The following is a 23,945-nucleotide window of genomic DNA, read 5'->3' on the forward strand; positions in this document are numbered from 1 at the left end:
ACAACAAGGCAAAGAGTGAAGAAATGAAGAAAATCAACACTCAGTCACATTAGACTTGAGAAAGAATTCTCAGCCACAGGCCTACAGCTTTGGCATTCACTTTCACAAAAGATTACAAAGATCACCGATCTTGCTGCCTTCAGAACAAAATGTATATTCTGCTATGTTCTGCTTGTCTTCACCATTGTTTTCCCACAACATTCAGTTTTTTTTTTAAAATTATATGCCATCCAAAGAAAGGAGAGGTAACCAAACAACAAAAAATTATCAATGATTAAAGTCCACTGTGGACCCAAGTCGTTCTCTAAGACTGTCAGATACCGGGGCAAGGAGTGCAGAATAAATACTGAGATAAGCAGACAGACTTAAAGGTGACATAATAATTCTTACAAGAATTGGAGCATCGAGACTGATGTAGGCTGCATGACCTTTGTCGACTGAAACTCTCCCATGACTGGAGCTACCTCTTGCAAATACAATGTACTGTCTCAGGCCTTTTGATGCTCTCTCTATAAGCTTGCATTGCACAATATTTTCTGCAGTGATCTACTCCTTTATTTACTGTGCCCATCCTTTATTCTGTACTGTGCCCATCCTCTTTCTCCATTCCTACGAACTAGGGGGAACAAGAGCAAAGGGAATCAGGGGAGGACACACCTAGCTAAGATGCCACAATAATCACTATGCGGAAGGCAGTATATGTGAAAGTATCTACTGACAAGCTGATTCCTGCAATTTGTTGGTATTAGGAGTGTGACACTACGCTCCATAGTCTTCATAGAGATATTGTTATGATATGAATATGGCATAACTAAGATGTGTTTTATGCAAGATGGGTCTTGTGAGATATCATTGGAAAGATTATGATTTGCTGAATATGATTATCCTATTTGTATGCATGTATCATTTCTGTATCTGAAGTTAGGAATATTGACTACGTATCAATTACAAAAGTGTTTGTACCTGGGGAACGCCCAGAAGACAGAATGCAGTCAGTCTGGATGGGCCATTAGGGAAAACAATAGGACTTTGAAGATATCTCCCACCTTCCTGGAATGCTACAAATGGCCTTTGACTCATGGCTGCTTTGACACTGCAGGGTCACGTGATCATGTCACCTGGTACTGGACTCCATCATAGAATACCAGTATTTTCCACTAAGGGGAGTGGGAATCCCACTGAAAAACAAAGTAAACCCCGCCGTGTAAATCCTACTTAAGGCAGGGAAGTGAGTTAATCAGGGTTCATTCTTCACGGAATCCCTGCCCAGGATGACTGCTGAAAACGTCTTAGAAACAACGACGAAATGGGGGGCGGGGGGAAGAAGAGCTGAGCCCAGGCTAGAAAAGGTGTCTGGCCTATGAAAGAAATGCCTAAAACAACATTTAAGATGAGAAATTACTACCTGTAACCAGTTTCTTTCGTGTATTAAAGCTTAGTTTGTGTGTTTGTTTTATTTGCTCAGTAACCTGCTTTGATCTGTTTGCGATCCCTTATAATCCCTTAAAATCTATCTTTTTAAAATCTAATAAACTTGGTTTTGTTTTTTCTAAAACCAGTTTGTGGAATTCATAACTGGGGGGCAAAAAGCTGTGCAGATCTTCCTCCACATTGGGGGGGGGGTGAATTTTATGAGCTTACGCTGTACAGTTCTTTGTGCAGAGCAAGATGATAAAATTTTGGGTTTACAGTTCAGAGGGGGTGTGCACTTGAGTGCTGGGCAATTCCTTAGCGGAAGCCTTCCCACGCAGAGCTGATTTCGGTGTCTGTGTCTTTCTGCAGCTGGGTGTGTCCCTACCCGTGTGTGGGCTGGAGGAGGCCTGAGGGCCTGGTTCAGCAGGGCAGTGTAAGGAAGCCCAGGCTGGTGGAACAGGCAGGCTCAGTGGCACTCCTGTACATCAGGTGGGGGAGGGGGCAACCCGTCACAAGGAGGACTAAAGGTTGGAAGAGGTCACACTTTGTCAATCTCTTTATTGGAAAGAAAACTCTTTTCCCACATAAAAAGTATTTTGGTAGCTTCAGTACTGAATAAGAAGCCATGTCCTGTGTAGACAAATAAATTGATGTTAATGGGCCAAATTCTCCCCTCCGTTACACTTGTCTAACACAGTACACTATCAACTTGGATGGGGTTGCACAGATGAAACTGGAGGCAGGATTTGGCCCACTGATTATATGATCTCATCCACCAAACAACAACCAAAGAAAGATCCTGTAGCCAATGCAAGTGTGAGTTCATCACTTTTTACACCCAAACACCAGCAATCTTTTCTTTCACATCAATGAAAGCCTCTTCCACTCTTCTGAACTGCTTAATTTCAACAAGTGAAATACTCCAGTTACTCAAGTTAATCACTGGCAAAGGCTTTAGTTCCCAAATGATCTTGAGACTGGTGCATAAGGTTCAACTACCCCTCTCTCAGACAGCCATTCCTAAGGGTGCAAATTCACCACCTAGCAACCTCTAAACTAGACTTCTCCAGTTCTATAAATTCATTCCACAACATTACATCCCAACAGCACCAAGAATTAGGTAATAGCCAGTGCAGCTTTAGACACCATGTACTAACCCTATAAGATGAAACATCCTCATATCAGCTTCACAAGTCCCTGGTTCTAACATAATGCTTGCAATAAGTTTTCTGTGTATGCTGTAAGACCTACCCGCCTGATCCCTTGCAGTCCTAACTACATTTGTATTAGAGCAACACACAACATACAGTCTCAGCAGAGCTGTTGATCAATAAAATTGTACTCCTTAGAGGATGCCTGTGACATCTATAAACCTGTGAGTGTCAAAACAATGGCACAAAAAATTCTGTATTCCTACTGTCAGTGGGATGAAAGCTGTGCAATTAATGCCAGCCCAATGACACCACAAGGAGAAATAAAACAAACAGCTGGTGGTACTATGGTCCAGCACACTGCTCCTACAATCTAGTAACATTTTCAGTATAAAATACTGACTTGTGTTATGAGCAATATACCATAAATCTATACAAAGAATTCAAAAATCTACAGTCCACAGTATTAATTGTATTAGATTTCACTTAAAAAGAGTAATAAAAATGCACTGATCCTCTTTCATATGGAAATTAAGCATGCTCAAGAAGAGGACAGCCTTACATTTAGTGGCTGTTGATTACAGCACCATTATACATTCTTTCTAGAGCTCAGTGAACTTATTCACATCTAACTGAACTAGTAGCAAGCACTCCCTTTTTGCTCAACTTGGCTTTTTTGGAGATGTCTGTAAGTTTTTATTGCCCCAAATGTCCCATCATTGCAAGCACTGGTTCGGTTCTACCGGCAGTAACAACAATGGGAGTGACAGGGTTCCAGGCAGTTGCTGGATTTTAAGCGTCATGATGTCCTACTCGGAGCAGGTCTACATGCTTAAAAGTCAGCAGCTGGAAGTGCCTTTTCTTGACTCAAGCGCCGATCTTTGCCACCACCAGTGGAGCTTAAACAGCATTAGCAACTGTGGAAAATATGGGGCAAAAAAGTGTAGTGTGAACAGGACCTGTGGAGAAGAGTGGAATTTGTCTGCATATTGAAGAATGTCAACACTTATCTTAATAGCACCACCATAAACATGTAAGAAACTTATCTGTAAAAACGTGTGCTTCAGCAAGAGAGAATATGATTTCTGTGAGGGATGGGAGCACATTACAAAGGGTTTAGAAATACCCTGGTGTTTTTCAAAAACTCCTAAACTGAAGAATTATTCACCAGTAAACAGAATCTGCTTTGAAGGCCTTGTCTGCATACACCCTCTTTCTCTAAAATTTCCCACCATTTCTACCACCAATCACCTCCACAGTGGTGACAACAGTGGAAGCACTAGTGTACACAATGCACCAGCAGCTATCATTTCAGTAGGTCTGATTGACCATGGTTAAACAACATGCTTTTTAAAACGCTAGTGGCAGCCTGTAACTTTGTCTACACTAGCAACCCCATCGCTTCCATCACCAGTGGAGTTGCCCTAGTGGTAGTTATGATAGCAAATCTGAGTAAAAATAAAAACCTAGTATAGACACTCCTTTCTTTGATAATGAAAGGACAGTGTGTCTAGTGGCTAGCACTCAGAATTCCTGGTTTCATTCTGGGCTTTGCTGTGTTTTGTAATTATTTTTATTTCAATGGGTTTGGCCTCTGAGAACAAGCAAGCAGTTCCATCTAGCACTTTATAGCCATCAGGCGTCTTACCTCCCAGTCTCCTGGTCTAGCCATTAGATCACACTCCCTGCCTTCCAAGTCAGAATTGTGTCACTATTATTAAGTGACATGATAAGCATGCTGATTTTACTCAACTAGAGAAATATTAAAATGTTCATATTCAATTGTGGGGACAACAATCGTACAATAAACTGAATCATTCCTTGCCATAGAATTGCCACAGATATTTGACAGTCTCATAGCACTACCTCAATATAAAATTTTGGTTGTTTCTATTCTCCCATTCTGCTCAAAATACCATATAAATGTACTCTATAGTTGGGTTTTTAAACACATTCTACAGCTACACAGAAAGGCTTAATTCCAGAGTGTATTTAGTCCATTTATGCAGATACAGTAAATACCACCAGATATTTGGCCTGAAGGGATAAACATCTATCACCATTAAAAAAAAAGGCAGATCATCTTAAAAAAAGCTCTAAGAGAAACTAGGCAAACCCAAATAATTCAAGCATAATGATTTGCAATGCAGAAGTTTAATTCTACTTTGCAAATTCAAAATGAACAGATAAATTATGGATTAAGGCATACAGTATTTTGTACAGGAAAACTGACAACCACTTCCCAGACATTTAGGTTTTTTTCCCAATCTCTTTACTAATTTCTTTCTAACTATTCAGAATGATTGTTTCACATCTCCCAGTGGTTGAGAGTTGGAGAGTGTGCCATGACATTCTAAAAGGCAAAGAAAATGGGCCATTTAAAAAAAGACGGGGGAGGGGAAGTCTTATACATAATGAACTGAAAAGCTATTCCATAGTTTTTTCTGTCCTGGACTCATACCACTATAGCATGAGGGTTCAAAGGGGAAATAACAGCTAGATTTAGCTTGAATTCATAAAGTTGTGACTTTCATTATAGATGATTTAATTTAGATATCTGGGGCCTAATTCATCATTATGCTACTCCAGTTTTATGCAGATGTAACCCCATTGATTTCAAGGGAGTTACACTGGCATAAATCTGGAGTAAAGCGGCGGCCAGTACGTCCCTCGGTCCCCCGTGTCGCTTCCAGCAGCTCCCATTGGTCTGGAGTAGCGAACCGCGGCCAGTGGGAGCTGCGATCGGCCGGATCTGCGGACGGGGCAGGTAAATGAACCAGCCCGCCCGCCAGGGGCTTTCCCTACACAAGCGGCGTCCCAAGTTTGGGAAACACTGATCTAGTCTGACCTCATATAACAGGCCATAGAACTTCCCCAAAATAATTCCATTTGAACACCTTTTAGAAAAACATCCAATCTTGATTTAAAAATTGCCAATCGTGGAGAATTCACAACGACCCTTGATAAATTGTTCCAGTGGTTAATTACCCTCACTGTTAAAAATGTACACCTTCTTTCCAGTCTGAATTTGTCTAGCTTCAACTTCCAGTCATTGGACTGTGTCATATCTTTATCCATTAGATTGAAAAGTGCTTTCTTAAATATTTTTCCCCACGTAGGAAATTACAGACTATGCTCTGTTTATTCCTTTGATGCCTTCTCTTAACATTTGAATGGAATTACTTAAGGAATAAGATACAACACAATGCAATTAATGGTACCACCATGTGGCCTTTTGTGAACTGCAAATATGTAACCAGAGTGCATTAATGTCATTTTTTGCATTTGATTTCCTTTTTGTTTTGTTTTTTTAAATTTCCACATTACCATTTAAATGGTTGTATGTAAACACTTAAATTCAGACTTCATAGTGGTAATGGGGTGACCAATGGGACCGCGCACATTTTAGCTGTTGCTTGGCTGGAGAGCATTTTCTGCCACAGGACAGTACCACACCACTTACATGGTCATAGCTATATATTTGCAACAAAAATAGATAGAAAAGTTACCACCACCTCTGCCACAAAAATCTACTATCTTAAAGCACAAGGTAGTGGCCCAAATATGTGGTACCCATGGTTTGGTCTCACCTGTGACGATGGGACCATGATATGTTATAATCATATTCTAGCCCCAGGTGTTTAAATGTGGCTGGTTTTGTAAAATAAACAAGGCCTCTATTTTTCCTTTTAAAACAAAAGCCTAGAATTTGCAGAACATTGCAAAATGCAGTACAAATCATGGAAACACTATGGAAGCATGGAAACACCATGACATTTTTGGCACCTGCAATTATCTCCTGTCCCTGATGTTAAGGCTGTTTTAGGAGAGGGTTTTTCAGTATTTCAATAAGACATTATCCCAACATTAGTGGCTGTCTTTGCTTTACTCAATGAACAAGCCAGGTAGTGATATCAAAAAGGGACAAGGTTTTATTAAATGGCAAACCTCAACATCCCTGTGATGGCAGGAAGTGCCATCTGCAGGTGGTTAAACTGAGGCACAGTTCAGCTGATACACCACAGACAGCGTGAATCTAACGTAGACTGTGGTTTGTACACTCATTTTAGAAAAGTGCACCATATACTGCATAGTCTGTGTTATGGCATAGCTTAGAAAGAGGGTTTATACCCAACAGACTGTTATGGCTCTAACAATCTTAATAATGGACTGATTATTGACTCATTAAACCATAACAGCTTCTGCTGATCTAAAGGAAATACACAAGAGGGCGTTGGGCTTTGCTTTAGTCCAGATTCAAACCACTCAGTTTACCCAGTATTAATCTACTTCAGAAGTTCCAGTTTAGGACACCCTTCTTACATTTATGCAAAGCCCACAGAAAAGAATTCCTTGCACCCATGGGCATATTCAAGCCTATTCACTTGCCCATTTCTGCAACCTAATAACGAACTTATTAATTATTACCTAGAAGAGTGTATGTTCAAATACAGCATTTCCTAGCATGGAGGGGAAAAAAAGATATGATGAGAAACAGAGGAGATTGAAATGAACTGATAAACATTAGGGCTCTTTTCCTCACCTTCAAGGGGAGTTAAAAATCGAAATCAATATATTGATTTTTATGTATTTTCTGTTTATCTGTTTTGCCCACTGTAACTCTGCCAGTTGCCCCAGGCAATCAACAAAGCTATGCTTGTTCAGCCTTTGATCATCTCGCTGCTATACGATTAGCATATGCATACTCTCATCCTCCCCTTTATCCTGTTAGTAAAGCTCCAAACTCCCTCCATGGATGTTCAAGAAAGCAATCTGCCCCCATTCCCTCCTCTGCTCAGGACTTGGAATGCTAACTACTGTGTGTGAGTCGTGTAAGTGCTTATCCACTGGCCCTCCGAGGAGCAATTCTTACTTGTTTGATGCAGTCCACGTTTGACAGACGCTCCTGGATCAGATTGGCCCACAGTGCATTGGGAATTTTCTAAAGAAAGAACAAAACAAAAAACAAAACAAAAAAGAAAGGCTGAATATTCACAATGGAGTTCAAAAGGAATTTTATCATGAAGGCACTCTGGCTAAAGGTGGACTGAAATGCCTTCTTAAAATAAATAAATAAATCAAACTGAGACCCCCAAATCATTAACACAACATATATGTTGAGTTAAAAAGAACAGAGAAATTCATTTTAAAAATAAACAAAATGACTTTTTACTTGCCAAGCTCTGAGTTCATGGATCTGCATTTCCCCTACCAGGCTTAAACATGTCACGAACATGTAAGCAGCCCCGAGATCCACACTTCTACTATTGTGTTAGGCCACAATCCTGCAACTAAAGAAAAACCTTACGCTCATGAGAAGTCCCACTGACTTCAGTAGAATTCTGGTCTACGTGCTGCTTTACAGGACAAGATCTGTGGCATTAGTGATGTTATCAGCTGTAATATGGGACACGAAGAACCCTGAACTCAGCACTGGCAATCAGGGAGAACCTGATTTTCAAATATTGTGTTTTATAATCTTATATCTCTGCATTTTTTACATATATACCCTGCTAATTTCCTGGGTTCTTAAAACAGTCCTTTATATTTTTCCCCAAAGCATTTCTCCTTTTAAATTAAGGGAAACAATTTACAAATATATCAGAGGAAAACAAATACAAATACCATAGGTTCATTAATAAGAGAAGTGGGAGACAGGAAATTGACAATGATTCTAAAAAGCTACTGAACATTTTTTTAATAACAAGGAAAAAAGATGAAAAGTGTACAGACAGTAAGAAAAAAATTAAGAATGCTTTTAAAAAAAAGATCTATACCAATTCAATGGGTCTGGATGGTCTGCAACACGGATTACTAAATGCATTATTTGCTAACAAATGTACTGAGCTACTGATATTGTTATGAAACCAAGGAAAACTGGAGAAACACCTGAGTATTGGGGGACACAAATAGGACACTAACTTTCCCAAAAAAGAGGAAAGGACAATCCTGGTAATTATTCACTGAAAACCCTAACTTAAATCACTGTTCAAATAACCAAACAACTCTCAAAGAGGAAAATAATCTGTAAACACCTACAGGATGATGGAACTTCAAGCAATAACTAGCATGGGTTTATAAAAAACAAATCATGCCACACAAACATGGTTGCTTTCTTCAATTAAATGTTAAAACTTAGAGGGAAAACATAATGCAGGATCCTTGACTCAAAGAAATTGGATATAGAAAAAAATTATCTATTAGGCCACCTAGTGCATCCTCTGGTAAGACAAGACTGTTCCCTACCATATTTTGTCTAGAGCTTAACTCAGTGTAATTTTTAATGTTCTGAGCAATATGGGTTCCACAACTTCCCTTAGGAGAATATTCCACAGTCTTGTACCTCTTGCTGTCAGGAAAGTTTTCTTGATAATCAATTAGAATTTCCCTTTCTTTATTTTATCACAATACTCCTAATTAATAACTCTTTGTATCTCCCTAAATAATTTGTGTATGCCACATATCGGCAGACAGTTATCATGTCCCACCCCACAAAGCTCTAGTTGTTAGTCAGACAAATTAAACATTAACAAAAGCTTTTCATCTTTCCTCATAATTAAAACCCTTCAGCCTCCTATTCCTTTCAGTTCCTATTCTTTTCTTTACTCTATCCAACTTGTCAGTATCTTTACTTTCTGGCAATATTTCATAAGAAAATATCTTCCACGTCCGATAGCAGAAGAGATTATATCATTCTAGATGTTTAGTGATTTTTTTCCCTAATATTTGTTCCATTGTTTTACTAGGTTTACTGGGCAGCTATTGTCAGAAACACCCTTCTTTCTTTTTCTGAAGGCTTGTACCACAGCTGTATTTCTCCATTATTTTAGTGCCTTCCATTTCTCCGTAGCTTTTCAAAAATAATGAATAATGGTTTGGTAAGTTCATTAGCTAATTACTCTGACACCATAAACGAGTATCATTCTATCAATGTTAAGATAACTATTAATTATTAAATTACTAGGGCAATTGCTCTTTTTCTTTTTACTTAAAAGTCTTAGCGGACTGAGTATCCTCGTGAAGGCACTGTACATTGGGTATTTCTTTTTCTTTGGAAAGTAACATATTAAGCCTTATTTAGGTCATCCAGACTGGTGGATCTTAAAATCCCTTTCTACCACTTCTTATTCACTGGGGGCCTGATCCTACAATGAGCTTTACACAGGCAGACCCCCAAAGACTCACACAGAGTTCATTGCAGGATAAGTACCTTAATTTTGCAGTTTTCCAAAATGTACCTTGCAGAAGTCTAAAACCCTCTACTGCTCAGCAAAACTATTAATTACTCTGCTAAACTGAAGTAGCTCATGGTCCATGGTACCAAGTTCCCCTATTAATTTTCACAATCTCATTAAGTTCCCCATTATTGATAAGAACTAAATCCAGGATTACTTCCCTAGTTGGATATTCTACTTTCTGACTCAAAGTTATCCTTCACCTAACTCAGGAAACTCTTTGATTATGTACATTCAATGTTTGTTGTTCCAAACAAACATTTATATCACCTGTGGGTTTCTCCATTCCTTGCTTTCACCACACAATCTGATGGGTGTAAACCTGAAGAAGGTTTAGTTTTGGGGTGGGGTTTTTTTGTCCTTCTGGTTTAGGATGACATAATGGGTATAACTAGATGAAAGTGAACAACAAAAAATTTGGCTGAACATCAGGAAAGATTCCCTAACAATGATCTCTGTTAGATCATGGAAAAATTCCCAAAGGAAATGGTAAAAGCTCCATCATGCAAGACATTTAAAATTAGATGGACAAAGCATTTAAGAATATACCACAGAGAACAATGCTGCCCCGGCTGGGGAATAGCCAAGATGACCCAATTAGGTCTTTGTTATCTCTAATGTCTCCAGTTCTCAATCATTTTCCTAATATCAGCCATTCACGAAGCAGCATTCAAGCAGGTAAAAGAGAAAAAGTGAAAGAAATTGCTCTGTTTCTTGAAAGTCGGCAGGTCCCATAGGGTGGTGCGTCAAAGCCTCCCGCAGCCTTTCACTGTTGGAGCCTGGGTCTGTGGCTTTGAGTCTGTCACCTTCCAAAGGTGCGTCATGCTGCTATCAGAAACAGCTAGTGTCTTACTGACTTCTTTGATGTGTCACGTCAAGAGAGGCTAGCAACTGCCAGGGGGTCCACTCTGCTAAGCCCTGCCAAACCAATTTAAACCAAAATTATTCTAACTTCTTTCACTGCAGTGGTAATCTTAGCCCTCTCTTTTGACCAGAATTTGCTGGAGAAAAATAATCAAGGGCATATGTATGGGTGCTGCACTTTATCAGCACTCAAGCCAGATCTTTCTGAAAACTAAAAGGCTCAATTCCAGTTTAGTTTCCTGGTCAGTGAAGTTTTCCCTAAGCAGTAGTCTACAAAATCACCACTCTGCTTAATGTTTTAATAAGGCATATTCAATCACTTTAGACCAGATCACTACACTAAAAATGGCCAAATCTGATAGACAGCATCCGATAGAACACAGCTATTTAGCGTAATTCCTTGCCCCATCACAGCAAAATTACAGTAGGAGCTCACACACTGGTGTTATTACAAAAAAAGCCCCAAGTCTGTTATGTTGTTAAACATCCTCCCACTGATCTGTGATCTCAGACATTGGTGCACATGCGTGGTTGGTAACAGGGAAACTGTATTCCTACCTGCTACGGCACTCTGAGCCTGATCCAAAATCTATTGAGGTCAATGGACAAACCCACTATTTGGAATGTTAGACTTTCCTAAAACTGTGATGTGGTTTTTGCCTTTAAAAGACAAAAAAAAATTATGTATACATGGATTTGATTAGTTCTATTCATGATTCTATCTTATTAATGATACATTGCACTCATTCATGATGAATTTCAAGTATTATGTGTTAGTCCAATGACATCATAATGCATACTCTGTGCACAATCTTCCCGCAAAACCATTTGAGTAAAATCCTTACAAATGCTTTTTGATTATAGTGAGGGGACAGGGATGTTCCCCATATGTTCCAAATGGAGTTTCTTCGCTTTCTTATTGCAAAAATGTCTGCATCTAGAAACTTCAAACTTGGCTTGTTTTATAGTTCTCCCTGAGGAAAGAAAAGCATTCAAGTTTGAAGAAAACTGGTTTAGTATTTTAGGAGTCATAAAAGTTTCAATTCAGCTTGTTCTCTCTCTCCCTTACACAGACACATACAGATGTTTTTACACACTGTGACGGGGTGTGCGTATCACACACTGGACAAGAGAGGGTCAATCCCATGCTATGGGCACGGGAGTCCCACCACTCAGACCATTCTGGGCATGGTCCAACTGCTGCCTCAGTATAAAAGGGAGCAGCCCAGCTCATTCTAGGCTGAATGCCGTGGAGGGGAAGGACTTTTGGCAGAGACTCCAGCTGAAGAGCCGTCACATCCCTTGCCTGCGGGACCTGGAGATCCTGAGAGTCGGACTGGAGGTCTATGGCCAACGGAGCCCCAGGGAATCCTCCATGCTGAGGAGCCCAGAGACCCTGATGCCCCAGGGATTGCAGCTTCTGGAAGCACAGTAGGAAATGACCCAGGGTGGGTGCACGAGTGGTATCTCCTACTTGAGTGACATCTGAGTGATTTGATGGGATTCCCTGCTGACCCAGTAGTGGACCACTCCACCACTGTTGGGGCCCGGTGGAGTCAGGTGCACCCGGGCCCCCCTACCCAGGTACTGGCTGATAGGCCACATTGCTCTGAATACAATGGCTACTGTAATGGACTCTGGCCGCTAGGCTGCACTGCCCTGAATGCAAGGGCCATTGTATTTGACTCTGGCCACCAGGCTGTGCTGCCCTGAATGCAAGGGCAGCCATATTGTCTCCTACCTCTGGACCGTGCCACTTTCAGCCTAAAGACTGTCAGGTAGACTGTAACCATGGTGGTATCACAACCCCACCCTGTTCCAAAGGAGGATGGGGTGTGCATACCACACGACACATACATACAAAGATTAAAACATTTTCTATTTGTTCTTTTGTAGTGCCTTGTCCTGGAACAGATCAGATCACTGGGCATGCAAAGATAAGGATGCCTCTGTTTTTCTTCTCTTCTCTATTTTTTCTTTAAAAGTACAGGGAAACTATGCCGGTGCTGACTCACAACAGCAGAGCAGTTTTAAGTAACTACATAGTATGCAAATATCTGCACTACAATTTGCTACAGTCCAAAGAACAAACCTTCACAAGCCAATAGTTGTTTCAACTTCTTTGTTTAGCCAGTTGACAAAAGAAGTAAATCTTTAAATACTTAATCATTAAATATCAGAGGGGTAGCTGTGTTAGTCTGAATCTGTAAAAAGCAACAGAGGGTCCTGTGGCACCTTTAAGACTAACAGAAGTATTGGGAGCATAAGCTTTCGTGGGTAAGAACCTCACTTCTTCAGATGCAAGTAATGGAAATTTCCAGAGGCAGGTATAAATCAGTATGGCAATAACGAGGTTAGTTCAATCAAGGAGGGTGAGGTGCTCTGCTAGCAGTTGAGGTGTGAACACCAAGGAGGAGAAACTGTAACATCAGGAACAGTGTCCTGATGATGACACAGCACAACTTGCTGCTGAGCTCTGTGACATTATCCTCACGCACATTATTTCAAATTTGGTGACAATATATACCTCCAGACCAGTGGCACCGCTATGGGCACCCGCATGGCCCCACAATATGCCAACATTTTTATGGCTGACCTGGAACAACGCTTCCTCAGCTCTCGTCCACTCACGCCCCTTCTCTACCTACGCTACATTGATGACATCTTCATCATCCTACCCATGGGAAGGAGACCCTGGAAGAATTCCATCATGATTTCAACAGCTTCCACCCCACCATCAACCTCAGCCTGGACCAATCTACCCGGGAGGTCCACTTCCTAGACACCACAGTACAAATAAGCGATGGCCACGTTAACACCACCCTATACCGAAAACCCACCAACTGCTATGCCTACCTTCATGCCTCCAGCTTCCACCCCGGACACACCACACGATCCATCGTCTACAGCCAAGCGCTGAGGTACAACCGCATCTGCTCCAACCCCTCAGACAGAGACCAACACCTACAAGATCTTCACCAAGCATTCTCAAAACTACGATACCCAAACAAGGAAATAAAGAAACAAATCAACAGAGTCAGACGTGTACCCAGAAACCTCCTGCTACAAGACAGGCCCAAAAAAGAAACCAACAGAACTCCACTGGCCATCACCTACAGTCCTCAGCTTAAACCTCTCCAATGCATCATCAGTGATCTACAACCCATCCTGGACAATGATCCCTCACTTTCACAGACCTTGGGAGGCAGGCCAGTCCTCACCCACAGACAACGCGCCAACCTTAAGCATATTCTCACCAGCAACCACACACCGCACCATAACAACTCTAACTCAGGAACCAACCCATGCAACAAACCTCGATGCCAACTCTGCCCACATATCTACACCCAGGAACCAACCCATGCAACAAACCTCGATGCCAACTCTGCCCACATATCTACACCAGCAACACCATCACAGGACCTAACTAGATCAGCTACAACATCACCGGCTCATTCACCTGCATGTCCACCAATGTTATATATGCCATCATGTGCCAGCAATGCCCCTCTGCTATGTACATTGGCCAAACTGGACAGTCACTACGCAAGAGGATAAACGGACACAAGTCAGATATCAGGAATGGCAATATACAAAAACCTGTAGGAGAACACTTCAACCTCCCTGGTCACACAATAGCAGATGTAAAGGTAGCCATCTTACAGCAAAAAAACTTCAGGACCAGACTCCAAAGAGAAACTGCTGAGCTCCAGTTCATTTGCAAATTTGACACCATCAGATCAGGATTAAACAAAGCCTGTGAATGGCTATCCAACTACAGAAGCAGTTTTTCCTCCCTTGGTGTTCACACCTCAACTGTTAGCAGAGCACCTCACCCTCCTTGATTGAACTAACCTCGTTACCTCCATACTGATTTATACCTGCCTCTGGAAATTTCCATTACTTGCATCTGAAGAAATGAGGTTCTTACCCATGAAAGCTTATGCTCCCAATACTTCTGTTAGTCTTAAAGGTGCCACAGGACCCTCTGTTGCTTTAATCATTAAACTTCACTAGAGGAATAACCTGAAGATGGTTTCTACTGTATTAACATTGTTCTAACTAGAGATGAGGAAATAATTTGCAATGATTTATCTAAAAATTGAGCCTCTACTTCCGTTCATGGAATATTTGTTAGCAGATCATGATTCCCTCAAATTTATCCAATATTCAAAAATATTTGACTTCTTCTTTGAATATTTGTAAATGTGGATTGATGACAGTTGGCTGTCACTATTTGAGCTTATTAGTTAGTGCCAGACCATGGGTCAGCAAATGCTTGCATGTGCAAATATAAAATTTAGTTTCTGAGAATAATCATACATTTAAAATCCCCATTCCATTAACTCCTGGGCCAGTAAAACTCAAATGCTCAAATTTTCACAGGAAGCAAATGGGGCCAAAGTGAACTAATCAAAAAGTTTGAATAAATATTTGTGGAAATTTTTTTGCAGTATGTGCCCAGCTCTAGTAACAATACGTAGGTAGATTGAGTTAATGAATACCTGAGCTTTTTGGCCTTTGGGTTAATTTAGCCCTGGTTACCTCATACACATGAAGTGAAATGATCATCTAAATAAATTAAATTGCAACGAATGATCTTCAAGGTGGACTTTACAAAACACAAGCTCATTTCATGTATTAAACTGCTTTGGAGAGGATTGCAGTTTTTTTAGTGCCCAGTTGTATATTGAACTATATGAACCGTTCTGTATTCTAGTCTCTGCATACCCACCCTTTTCCTCTTAGTGCTAATGGGTGCATATGAGATCAAATTCACCACTGGAATTATGGCCACTTATGCCAAAAGTGGGTTTAACCCATGGAAAGAAGGAGCAAACAAGGAGAAAAAAAAATTTAAAATATATATATATATTTGAGGGTGATGTCCTGGCCACAATTAAATCAGTGGCAAAGCTCCCATTGACTTCCATAGAGCCAGAATTTCATCCTTAGTCATAACAGTCATACATGAAGAGTCAAAATCATGCAAGGGAATTGGAAAAATGATTTATGAAAGTCATCCCTCTAGTAGCTAACATCCTACAAACAAAGGTATAAACAGCACAACCCTAAAACACCACCAATTTCAGCTTTCAGATGCTCTTTGCCACCTGATTAGCCCTGACATCTTTGGCTTTCATCTTCCACACCATCAGTGTTTTTAAATCAAGTAAGCCCAAAAGGACACCCTTGAAAGTGCTTCTCTTCAGTCTGAAATATGTTAATAATTAGAGTAATTAAACCAAAGGGAATTTTTGTTTTAAATTTCCCCCTCTCTAAATTGAGTTTCATGAATCTAGTAAAATAATCTTTAAAAAAAATCCGTCACTCAAATTATTAAAGTTCATTTTTTCAATAAAAGCCATTTTTACGCCAATCTATTCCATCCCAGGCAAAAGCAGATATTTTGCAGGTAGTCTCAGTGATTTTGATGGACTTTTTCCTCACAAATCTTCAGACCAGGAGTTCAACTCAAGGCATCTCCAAACCTTACTCTTTGATTCAATGTAATAAATATAGGGTCTTATTTTTATTTTTTTATGGAGGGGAGGGTAAAGGGAGTGTTGACCCGATTTATTCAGGACATCCTTCCCCCATTTCATTCTCTTCTATCTTCACTACCTGTCAACTCTGTCGACTTACTTCACTGACCTACAAGGCAAGTAACTCTCATGTCAATACCATACCTCAAGTCAACTGGCAAAAATGCTCATTGAACAACTTATTTCAAAAAATCTTCCATAAGATCTTAGGGAGGGGGAAAGAATGGCTCCAGAGTACTGGCCATAGATGAGGGGTGGAAGGATTAATGAATTCAGAGCGAGTAGTGAAACAAATGCTCTTCTGAAGGTTGGTTGAAGCATTTAAATGTGGCTAGCATAGGAACTGGGTATGTCTACACTGCTGTGTAAGCCCCAGGTTAGTAGAACTTGAGTTAGTAACCTACCAGATCCTGGGTTTGTTAACTAAGGGCTTCATCATCTACATTCAACTGTAACCCCAGTTTAAGAACTGTTAAACCCTGGGTCCCAATCTGGGACCCCAGCGTCTACGCTGCATTATGTAGACCTGAGTCCAACCACCCCTATCCCAGATTTCTTAAGGCCTTCCCAAAATGTGGCCACTCTAGTCCTTTGTTCAGGTCCAGTGTGGGAAAACTTGACTGTCCACCAAACTTGACTGTACAGAGGACAAAGAAAGTCGGCCCATGGGATTGTGGAATACTTTTGGTGGAAACTCAGAGTGAATCCAGTCTAGCTGCATCTTCACTACAAAGCAATAGGGCTGGAATCCTGGGTCCTGGATCAGAGATTCCACCCTCCTGGAGTCCTGGGTTTGAGCCCTGGGGTAGCATGATTTGTGTTTAGACGGAAGGGGTGTTAGGCTTGAGCCTGAGTTCGAACCCTGGGCTTACGCTGCAGTATACACATACCCTAAAAGTCCTCCTGATCCTACTACTGCCTCCTCAGCCTGAGCGCCTCTTGGGTTTGCACTCACCACATGACTGGATTGGCACACTGCTCTGAGTTAGTGCACCAAGTACAGTATTTGTGTCATGCTACAGAAAAATCAACCCTACGTCGCTAAGTAGCTCTGTCACATCAAAGAAGTGTTCTCCAGGAACATATCTTCTGGAAATATTTTGTACTGAAACAGACCCCAGAGAATAGTGCTTACTTAATGGAGATCATCAAACATGCTAAAACAGAACAGGCTTTCTCTTGTGAAACCATATAACTCTTTAAACAATACCGTGCATACCCAGAAATGTATTTCTAGTATCTAAGAAGAATCTAATGTTAAGGTTTTCAATCATTGCCAATCCCTGTCTCTCCCATCCCTGTCTGTGTCATAGCATATTTTTATCTCTGTTCATATTATTATATGTAGCAAAAAGGTTATTTTCTCCCTATGGAAACCCCTGCACCTACAAATTCATACACCCATGTTCAAACCACCATTGATGCAAAACTTTGTACTTTAATCTGATCAAGTTGTCCACCATTTGAAATCATGGCAGTGTCATATAATTTGTCTTCCATAGCACACTGAGCTGGTACTGTTACCTCTCCCTACGTACCTGTCCTCTCTCTTGAAATTCCTTTACTTCTTTTGTCAGCTCTAACGTTTCTTCCAATAAAGTCTCCTGAGTGATACAAGGGGTATTCAATTGTTTACAAAGCCATCTTGCCTGGGGAAAAAAATGGGAGGAAAAAAAGATGGGTGCAAAGAAAATATGTTTTCAGAAGCCCCACAGAAAGCAAAACAAGTCACTATTTTCCTAGCCTCCAATTTAGACAAATAATCCATAACTGTAAGTACTCACATTGCAGAACAGATGCTTTGTTAATATGCAATTAAGGTTGTGAATATATATCAGTAACTTAAGGGGAAATAAAAGAATGCTGAAGTTTTCAAAACTATATATATTGAACAGCCAGGAAATTTGAATGTAAGGTAAAACTTAAAAGAAGCAGACAAATATGAATATGCATTGTTAAGAAACACAAAAGCAACCTTAACTCTGTATCCATGCCCCTAACCCTCCATCCAAATTAATGACACAGCCTTATGCTTGCATGACATCTTTCCTGGCTTAGAAAGTAATTATATAGGTTTCTAATACCATAGATAGACATTGAAAAATGAGCCAAATACTTCCATTACACTGTGACCATACTCAGCATAATTTGTGCAATACCCACCCATTCCATGGTCACAGACTGTCCATTCACAACATGGCAACACCAAACACTTACCTTTTACACTTCATAAGCACAAAGGTTCCAATCCAAGGCCCACTGAAATCAAAGAGAGTGCTTCCAGTGACTTCAGCAGGTTTTGGACTAGGCCCAAACAACTCACCTAACCTCTTTCTCACTTTCCCAATATTGTTTCCTATATACACTTGCAACTCAACTATGTAAACCATGGTATATCATTACAGGGGGAATTTTGTAAAAGGTGTCTGGAGTTACAGACTTCTTAGATGAACCACCAAATTATAAGACTGAACCTGAGAAGTACTGAGCATCTCCAACTCCCACTGACTACAGAGGATTTAAGATGTCCCCCAGACATCAGGGGTCAGGAGCCAACCACAAAGGCATATGTGGGGTTGAATAGGGCAGCTGGCTGTAATATACAATACCTGTCGAACAAGTACCTATCTTTCAGGTAGGGTGCACTGGATGCTGGGGATATCAGGACAGAATATAGATAATGTATGGTACTTTAATTCTCTAATTACATAGTATTGTTTAAAATTTTAATTTAATTTCCTAGCTTTTCAATGTTTTCTTTGAAATTCCAGAGTTCTTTAAAAGTTTATTTCCTCCCTATTTTACATTTTTAATATGTATTTACAAGTATAACACCATTTTCACAAAGCTTTTTTGGCTGGGAATTTCATAAACTCTTATAATCTTGTCAAGGGAAGATACCAGTACCCTGCCATATAATGGAAATATATATTTATATTACATGGAAAATAAACACCAGCGCAATTTCATTATTTTCAGCGGCTTTGTACCAGCGTAAATGAGTAGTATTGGCCCTGGGACTGAACCAGTTAACAATTTTCTTAATGATGCGCAAACCAGATCAGAATCCAGCTCCCTATCTCACAACTGCACTGTTTCTGCACTGCCAAAAGGGGGAGGGGGGGGAAATAAACGGTAGAAACTTATTTTTTTCCCTGAAATTTGCAAATGTGATTTTAAATACACACAGAGAATGGAAGTTGTTGAGAAAGGTGCTAGCTGTACATAGACCATTTCTCTGGCAAGTCTTAACTGCATCTGAAAAAAAAGTTTCTAAAAAAGTAAAATATAAATGGATGTTAATTCTGAAAGCATAAAAAGCCATAACTATTTTTTTTGAAAATACACTGTTATACAGTCCTATAAACAGTAAAACTTTTACGTCAAAAGCAGTTGTGGCAATTAACACGTTTTAAATTCTATGTGGTTCAACCCCCTTTATCCCCTCCCACCCACCACACACATACATACATACATACACACACACACACACACACACACACACACACGTAGCAGTACACTAAGAACCACACTTTCAAAAGTGGCCTCTAAGTTTGAGTGCCCAACTTTAGACACTCAGGGTAGAATTTTCTGAAGTGCCTAGGTGACTAAGGAACACTAACTTTTAATAATGCTCAAATAAATTTGTTAGTCTCTAAGGTGCCACAAGTACTCCTGTTCTTTTTGCAGATTCAGACTAACACGGCTGCTACTCTGTAACTTTTAATAGTATTTGTGCTCCTAAGTCACATAAGCACTATGAAAATCATACCCCTCAAGCCTGATTTTCAGAAGTGTTGAGCACCCAGAACTCCAACTTAATTGGGAGCTGTGGGTGGCCCTCACCTCTGAAAATCAAGCCCAGAACATCTAAAGTTGTACACCCAAAACTTAAAACACACTTCTGAAAATTTGAACCTAAATGTCTCAAATCCATAAATGTAACAAGCCTGCCAGGTTGATTTGTGTAAACACCCCTCGTTTCTCACATTTTTTCAGCTCCTCTGTTCTAAGGTGCCAGTGCTTCTGTCTAATCTAATCTAGTCAGTCTATCATCGTGGTATCCAGGCACAGGCCAAAACTATGGCCCACAAAACAGGAATAAAAGTTATTTTTATTCTATTGTCACAAGACTTTTGACTTCTAAATACATAATTATTCTAGCATAACTGAACAAGAAGTTCTAATTTGCAAACATATGGCAGTGCAGTGTTATAACACTTAAGGTAATATACTTACAATAGTGGTTTTTCCAGAGGCGGGTGGACCAAGTATACAAATTCTTGGAACTATAACATAAATATACATGAATGTCAAGATACAGAAAGGCAAGACACCTTTATTGTTTCTTCATATTACATAATATACAACATATGTAATTATACTGTAATACAGTTACTTCACTGGGAGTTCTGCTTGAGTAAGGACTGCAGGATTAGGGGACCAAGCTAGTCATGACTATGTCTTAATTTAATCTCCATAGTTAACACATTTAAGACTCTGATTTGGCAAGGCACTTAGCACATATCTAGCTTTAAGCACAGACAGCTTATTTGCAACTCACATAAACAGGGCATAAATACTGAATACTTCTGTGTCTAACTTTGCTTTTTATTCCCAACATGTTAAATGGTTTCAATCTGATGCATCTTACAGTATTTTAATTTTGTATATGCAGCATGATGGCCAATTTCAAAGTGTATAGTTTCTTATTTTACTACTTTGTACTAATGCATTTCCTTTTCATTTTTAGAAAATGAAACATGAGTAATATAATTTCAACTCACACCTTTCTCTAGATAGGTTATGTCATGGATCAAGAAGGTTTATACATTGCAAAATGGGCACTTTTCTTTGCTATTGCGGATAGCTACCTCGTGGGTAGAAATAGGGGAAAAAATGTATACGGAACATTTCTCAGATTGCCTGTGGGACACTAACATTTTTCCCAGTCACAGGAGAAAATGGGCTACTCCACATTTCTCCTCTATCCTTTTATCCGCTGCCCTTAATTTCTCTAGTCAGCATTAAGTTCCATTTTTTTCTCCTTTTGTGTTTATCTGCTGCATGTCAGTGTCCCTTCCATGCGGAGGGGATGCAAGATGAAAGGAAGGAAAAAAGGTTACTTGCCATGGCAGCAACCTCTTTTCCCTTAGCACACAAGTTCCTGTCTCATCTCTACTAGTATTTATTAGTTTGGTTTTTATTATTCTTATAGTGCCATAGCTGTACAGGGCGACCTAAAGAATAAAAAAAAAATGGATAAGGTCCCGGTCCCAAGAAATTTACAATCATATAGACAACACAATGATTATTCTCATTCTATGGTGATGTAGGGAAGGATCAGCGGTGTCAAAAAACAAGGAGAAAGGGGAAATATCGCTTGAGAAAGATTTGAGGCTTTTTTGCATGCGTGCATTTTGGGCTGTGATCCCTTGAATTGCTACATTAACATCTTGGGTTTTTCTTCCCACTTTCCATTGTGGGGAGAGAAGGAATCAGGCTTGAGAACAGTGACTGATAGGTATTTATTGGCAGTAGTATGGGTCAAAGATGATGAGTTAGGGGATCTATCCAGCCAAAAACCTCTCCAGGTCATGACAACCAAAAGGAATATACTCTCTGATCTCGGCAGACAGGAAAGGATTGGAAATGTAATTTTATGAAGACCTTCCAAACACTTAGGAGCAGCTGGGCAGGTGCAATTTTTAAACATTCATAAAACCCAAATTACAGCTTCATCTTTACAAAGTTATTTGACTGGGAAGGTTTAAGGAAAACTCCCCCCGTATTGGTTCTTGCAAGCGCAACAGAACTAGTACACAATGTCGAAAAATACTTTAAAAGGATACATCGGCTGTTTTTATCACATAATTTCTTTCAAATGTAATGTGATTAAATCCTAGTTTCTTAAAATCTAACACCTTGAAACTCCAGCCCGGTACTGAGGAATTATTTATAAACAGCGTCATAAAAGAGTGCTCGGGTGCCAACACTAATCAACTTCTTCAAACCACTTCAAAGAAAATCAAAAAACCTTTCCATCCACAGATCCTTTTGAGGTTTAACTAGGAGCATGATTTAAAATTCACAAGAAAACCCTTAGGTATTGAAGCTTTAATACACAACTTTCTTGGACAAACGTTTGATGAAAAACGAAACGTACCATTATATACACCATATCATGCTTTAATATTGCCCAGGGCTACTGTAAATGCTCACTTTGTACTAAATCTGGTTTTCTCTCTGCTTAGTGGCTGGCAGCAGATGAGGCAGTGTAATGCACTGATTTACTCATTTGCACACTTGTAAGAATCTTCTAAGGCATTTTTCCCTAAACATACGACACAAGGGCACAACCAGAGCATCACTGTATGTAACGTTTAACCCCTCAAATCAGCACACAGTTAGTATTAAATGCTTGAGGTCTACACAGGCAGCTAAATGAACACCAAGAAATCTACACAACACCTTTTTCTTTGGTAATAAACCACATCTCAGTGTTGAATCTTGAGATGTGACAGAATTTACTTTTCCAAGCAGTCTTAACATTTCACATTCAGGTACAGTTTTAGGGGGAACTGAATTATTCCTGGCACAATGCAAAAGGATGGGCTGGACTCAGTAGGGGTCCCTTCAAGTCCAAATGATTCTGTGATTAATATTAATGCAAAAAAAAAATCACTTAACTTATAAGGCAACTCCTCTATCGAACTGAAGAAGTATACAGTACAAGACTAACATTTTTCCAGGATTTTGTAAATTTCATCATGGGCATGGTTATATAGGAAGTACTCACCAAAAAAAAAAAAAAAAAAAGTTACTTGGATTTTGGAAACCTTTTATTAGCACAAACCCAGATAAAATGTACAAAACTGACATCTTTGCATTAAAAATAGCTTAGTCATCACATTGTTCTAAAAAGCTAGAACAATCACATGAAAGAACAATACCACATAGCCTTGAATATGAGAGCCCAGTCACCTAATATTTGGCCCAAGAGCTTCATCAGGATTGTTGTAAGTTATAATCATTAGGTTTGTTTGTATTTTTTAAAGAGTGCTTTAAATCCTACTATTAATTAAAAAGATTTTCTGACTTCACACCTGGGGTAGCTGCAATATCTTTTTTCCACATCTCTGTTTGAAAATTTCTCTGGGGCTAAAACTGTCTAGCAAGGCAAGATCATGAAAATTCATCACTTTACTGATGGCTCTAATAAGGGTTTTTTCTTCTAAAGAGTCAGCACCTTCCACCGTGATCAAAAAGTAAATATCAGCTCTACTACAGATTTCTCTTACATTGTTTTCCATAAAATTTACTTTTAAAACAACATTTAGGCTTTAATTTTAATTGGAGTTCCTTCCACGTCTTAATAGATTCTTTCAAACCACAAACAGATAGCAGTTTTTCATTTGACAAACAATTGCTGTGGTTCTATCTTTAGCCTCTTATTTTACTGAAGTCATGAATGGCAACCTGCTTGATTCTGTTCAGATAATACCGTGGGGTTAAAGAACAAGCCTTAGCTCAGTGTGATGGAGATTTATCAGCATTCTATAAAATCCCATGAAACTCCTCGACTGTGTACTTTCAACGGGGCTGTAAAACAGATCAGATTTCTCATGCTGCCCACATCAAAACAGGCTGGACACAATTCGCAGGATTTGATTTTTGCTATTTAGCCTCATTTCAATCGACATCCGTCTGATCACTAAGTAGGAAGAGCTCTTAGC

General features: G+C 39.7%; 1 protein-coding gene across 3 annotated transcripts in view; it reads right to left on the reverse strand.

Moving 5' to 3' along the window:
- The window catches only part of AK8 (adenylate kinase 8), a 111,712-nt gene that overhangs the window by 77,169 nt on the left and 10,598 nt on the right, over nucleotides 1–23,945 (reverse strand). For all 3 annotated transcript variants that reach the window (XM_034751916.1, XM_034751917.1, XM_034751915.1), the window contains exons 3-5: nucleotides 20,449–20,498; nucleotides 17,748–17,858; nucleotides 7,438–7,506 (exon numbers count right to left, since the gene is read on the reverse strand). In XM_034751916.1, the coding sequence (XP_034607807.1) occupies nucleotides 7,438–7,506; nucleotides 17,748–17,858; nucleotides 20,449–20,498 (230 nt within the window). The remainder of the gene's footprint in view (nucleotides 1–7,437; nucleotides 7,507–17,747; nucleotides 17,859–20,448; nucleotides 20,499–23,945) is intronic.

The sequence above is a fragment of the Trachemys scripta genome, chromosome 17 (assembly GCF_013100865.1).
Source record: "Trachemys scripta elegans isolate TJP31775 chromosome 17, CAS_Tse_1.0, whole genome shotgun sequence".
Taxonomy (NCBI): Eukaryota; Metazoa; Chordata; order Testudines; family Emydidae; genus Trachemys; species Trachemys scripta.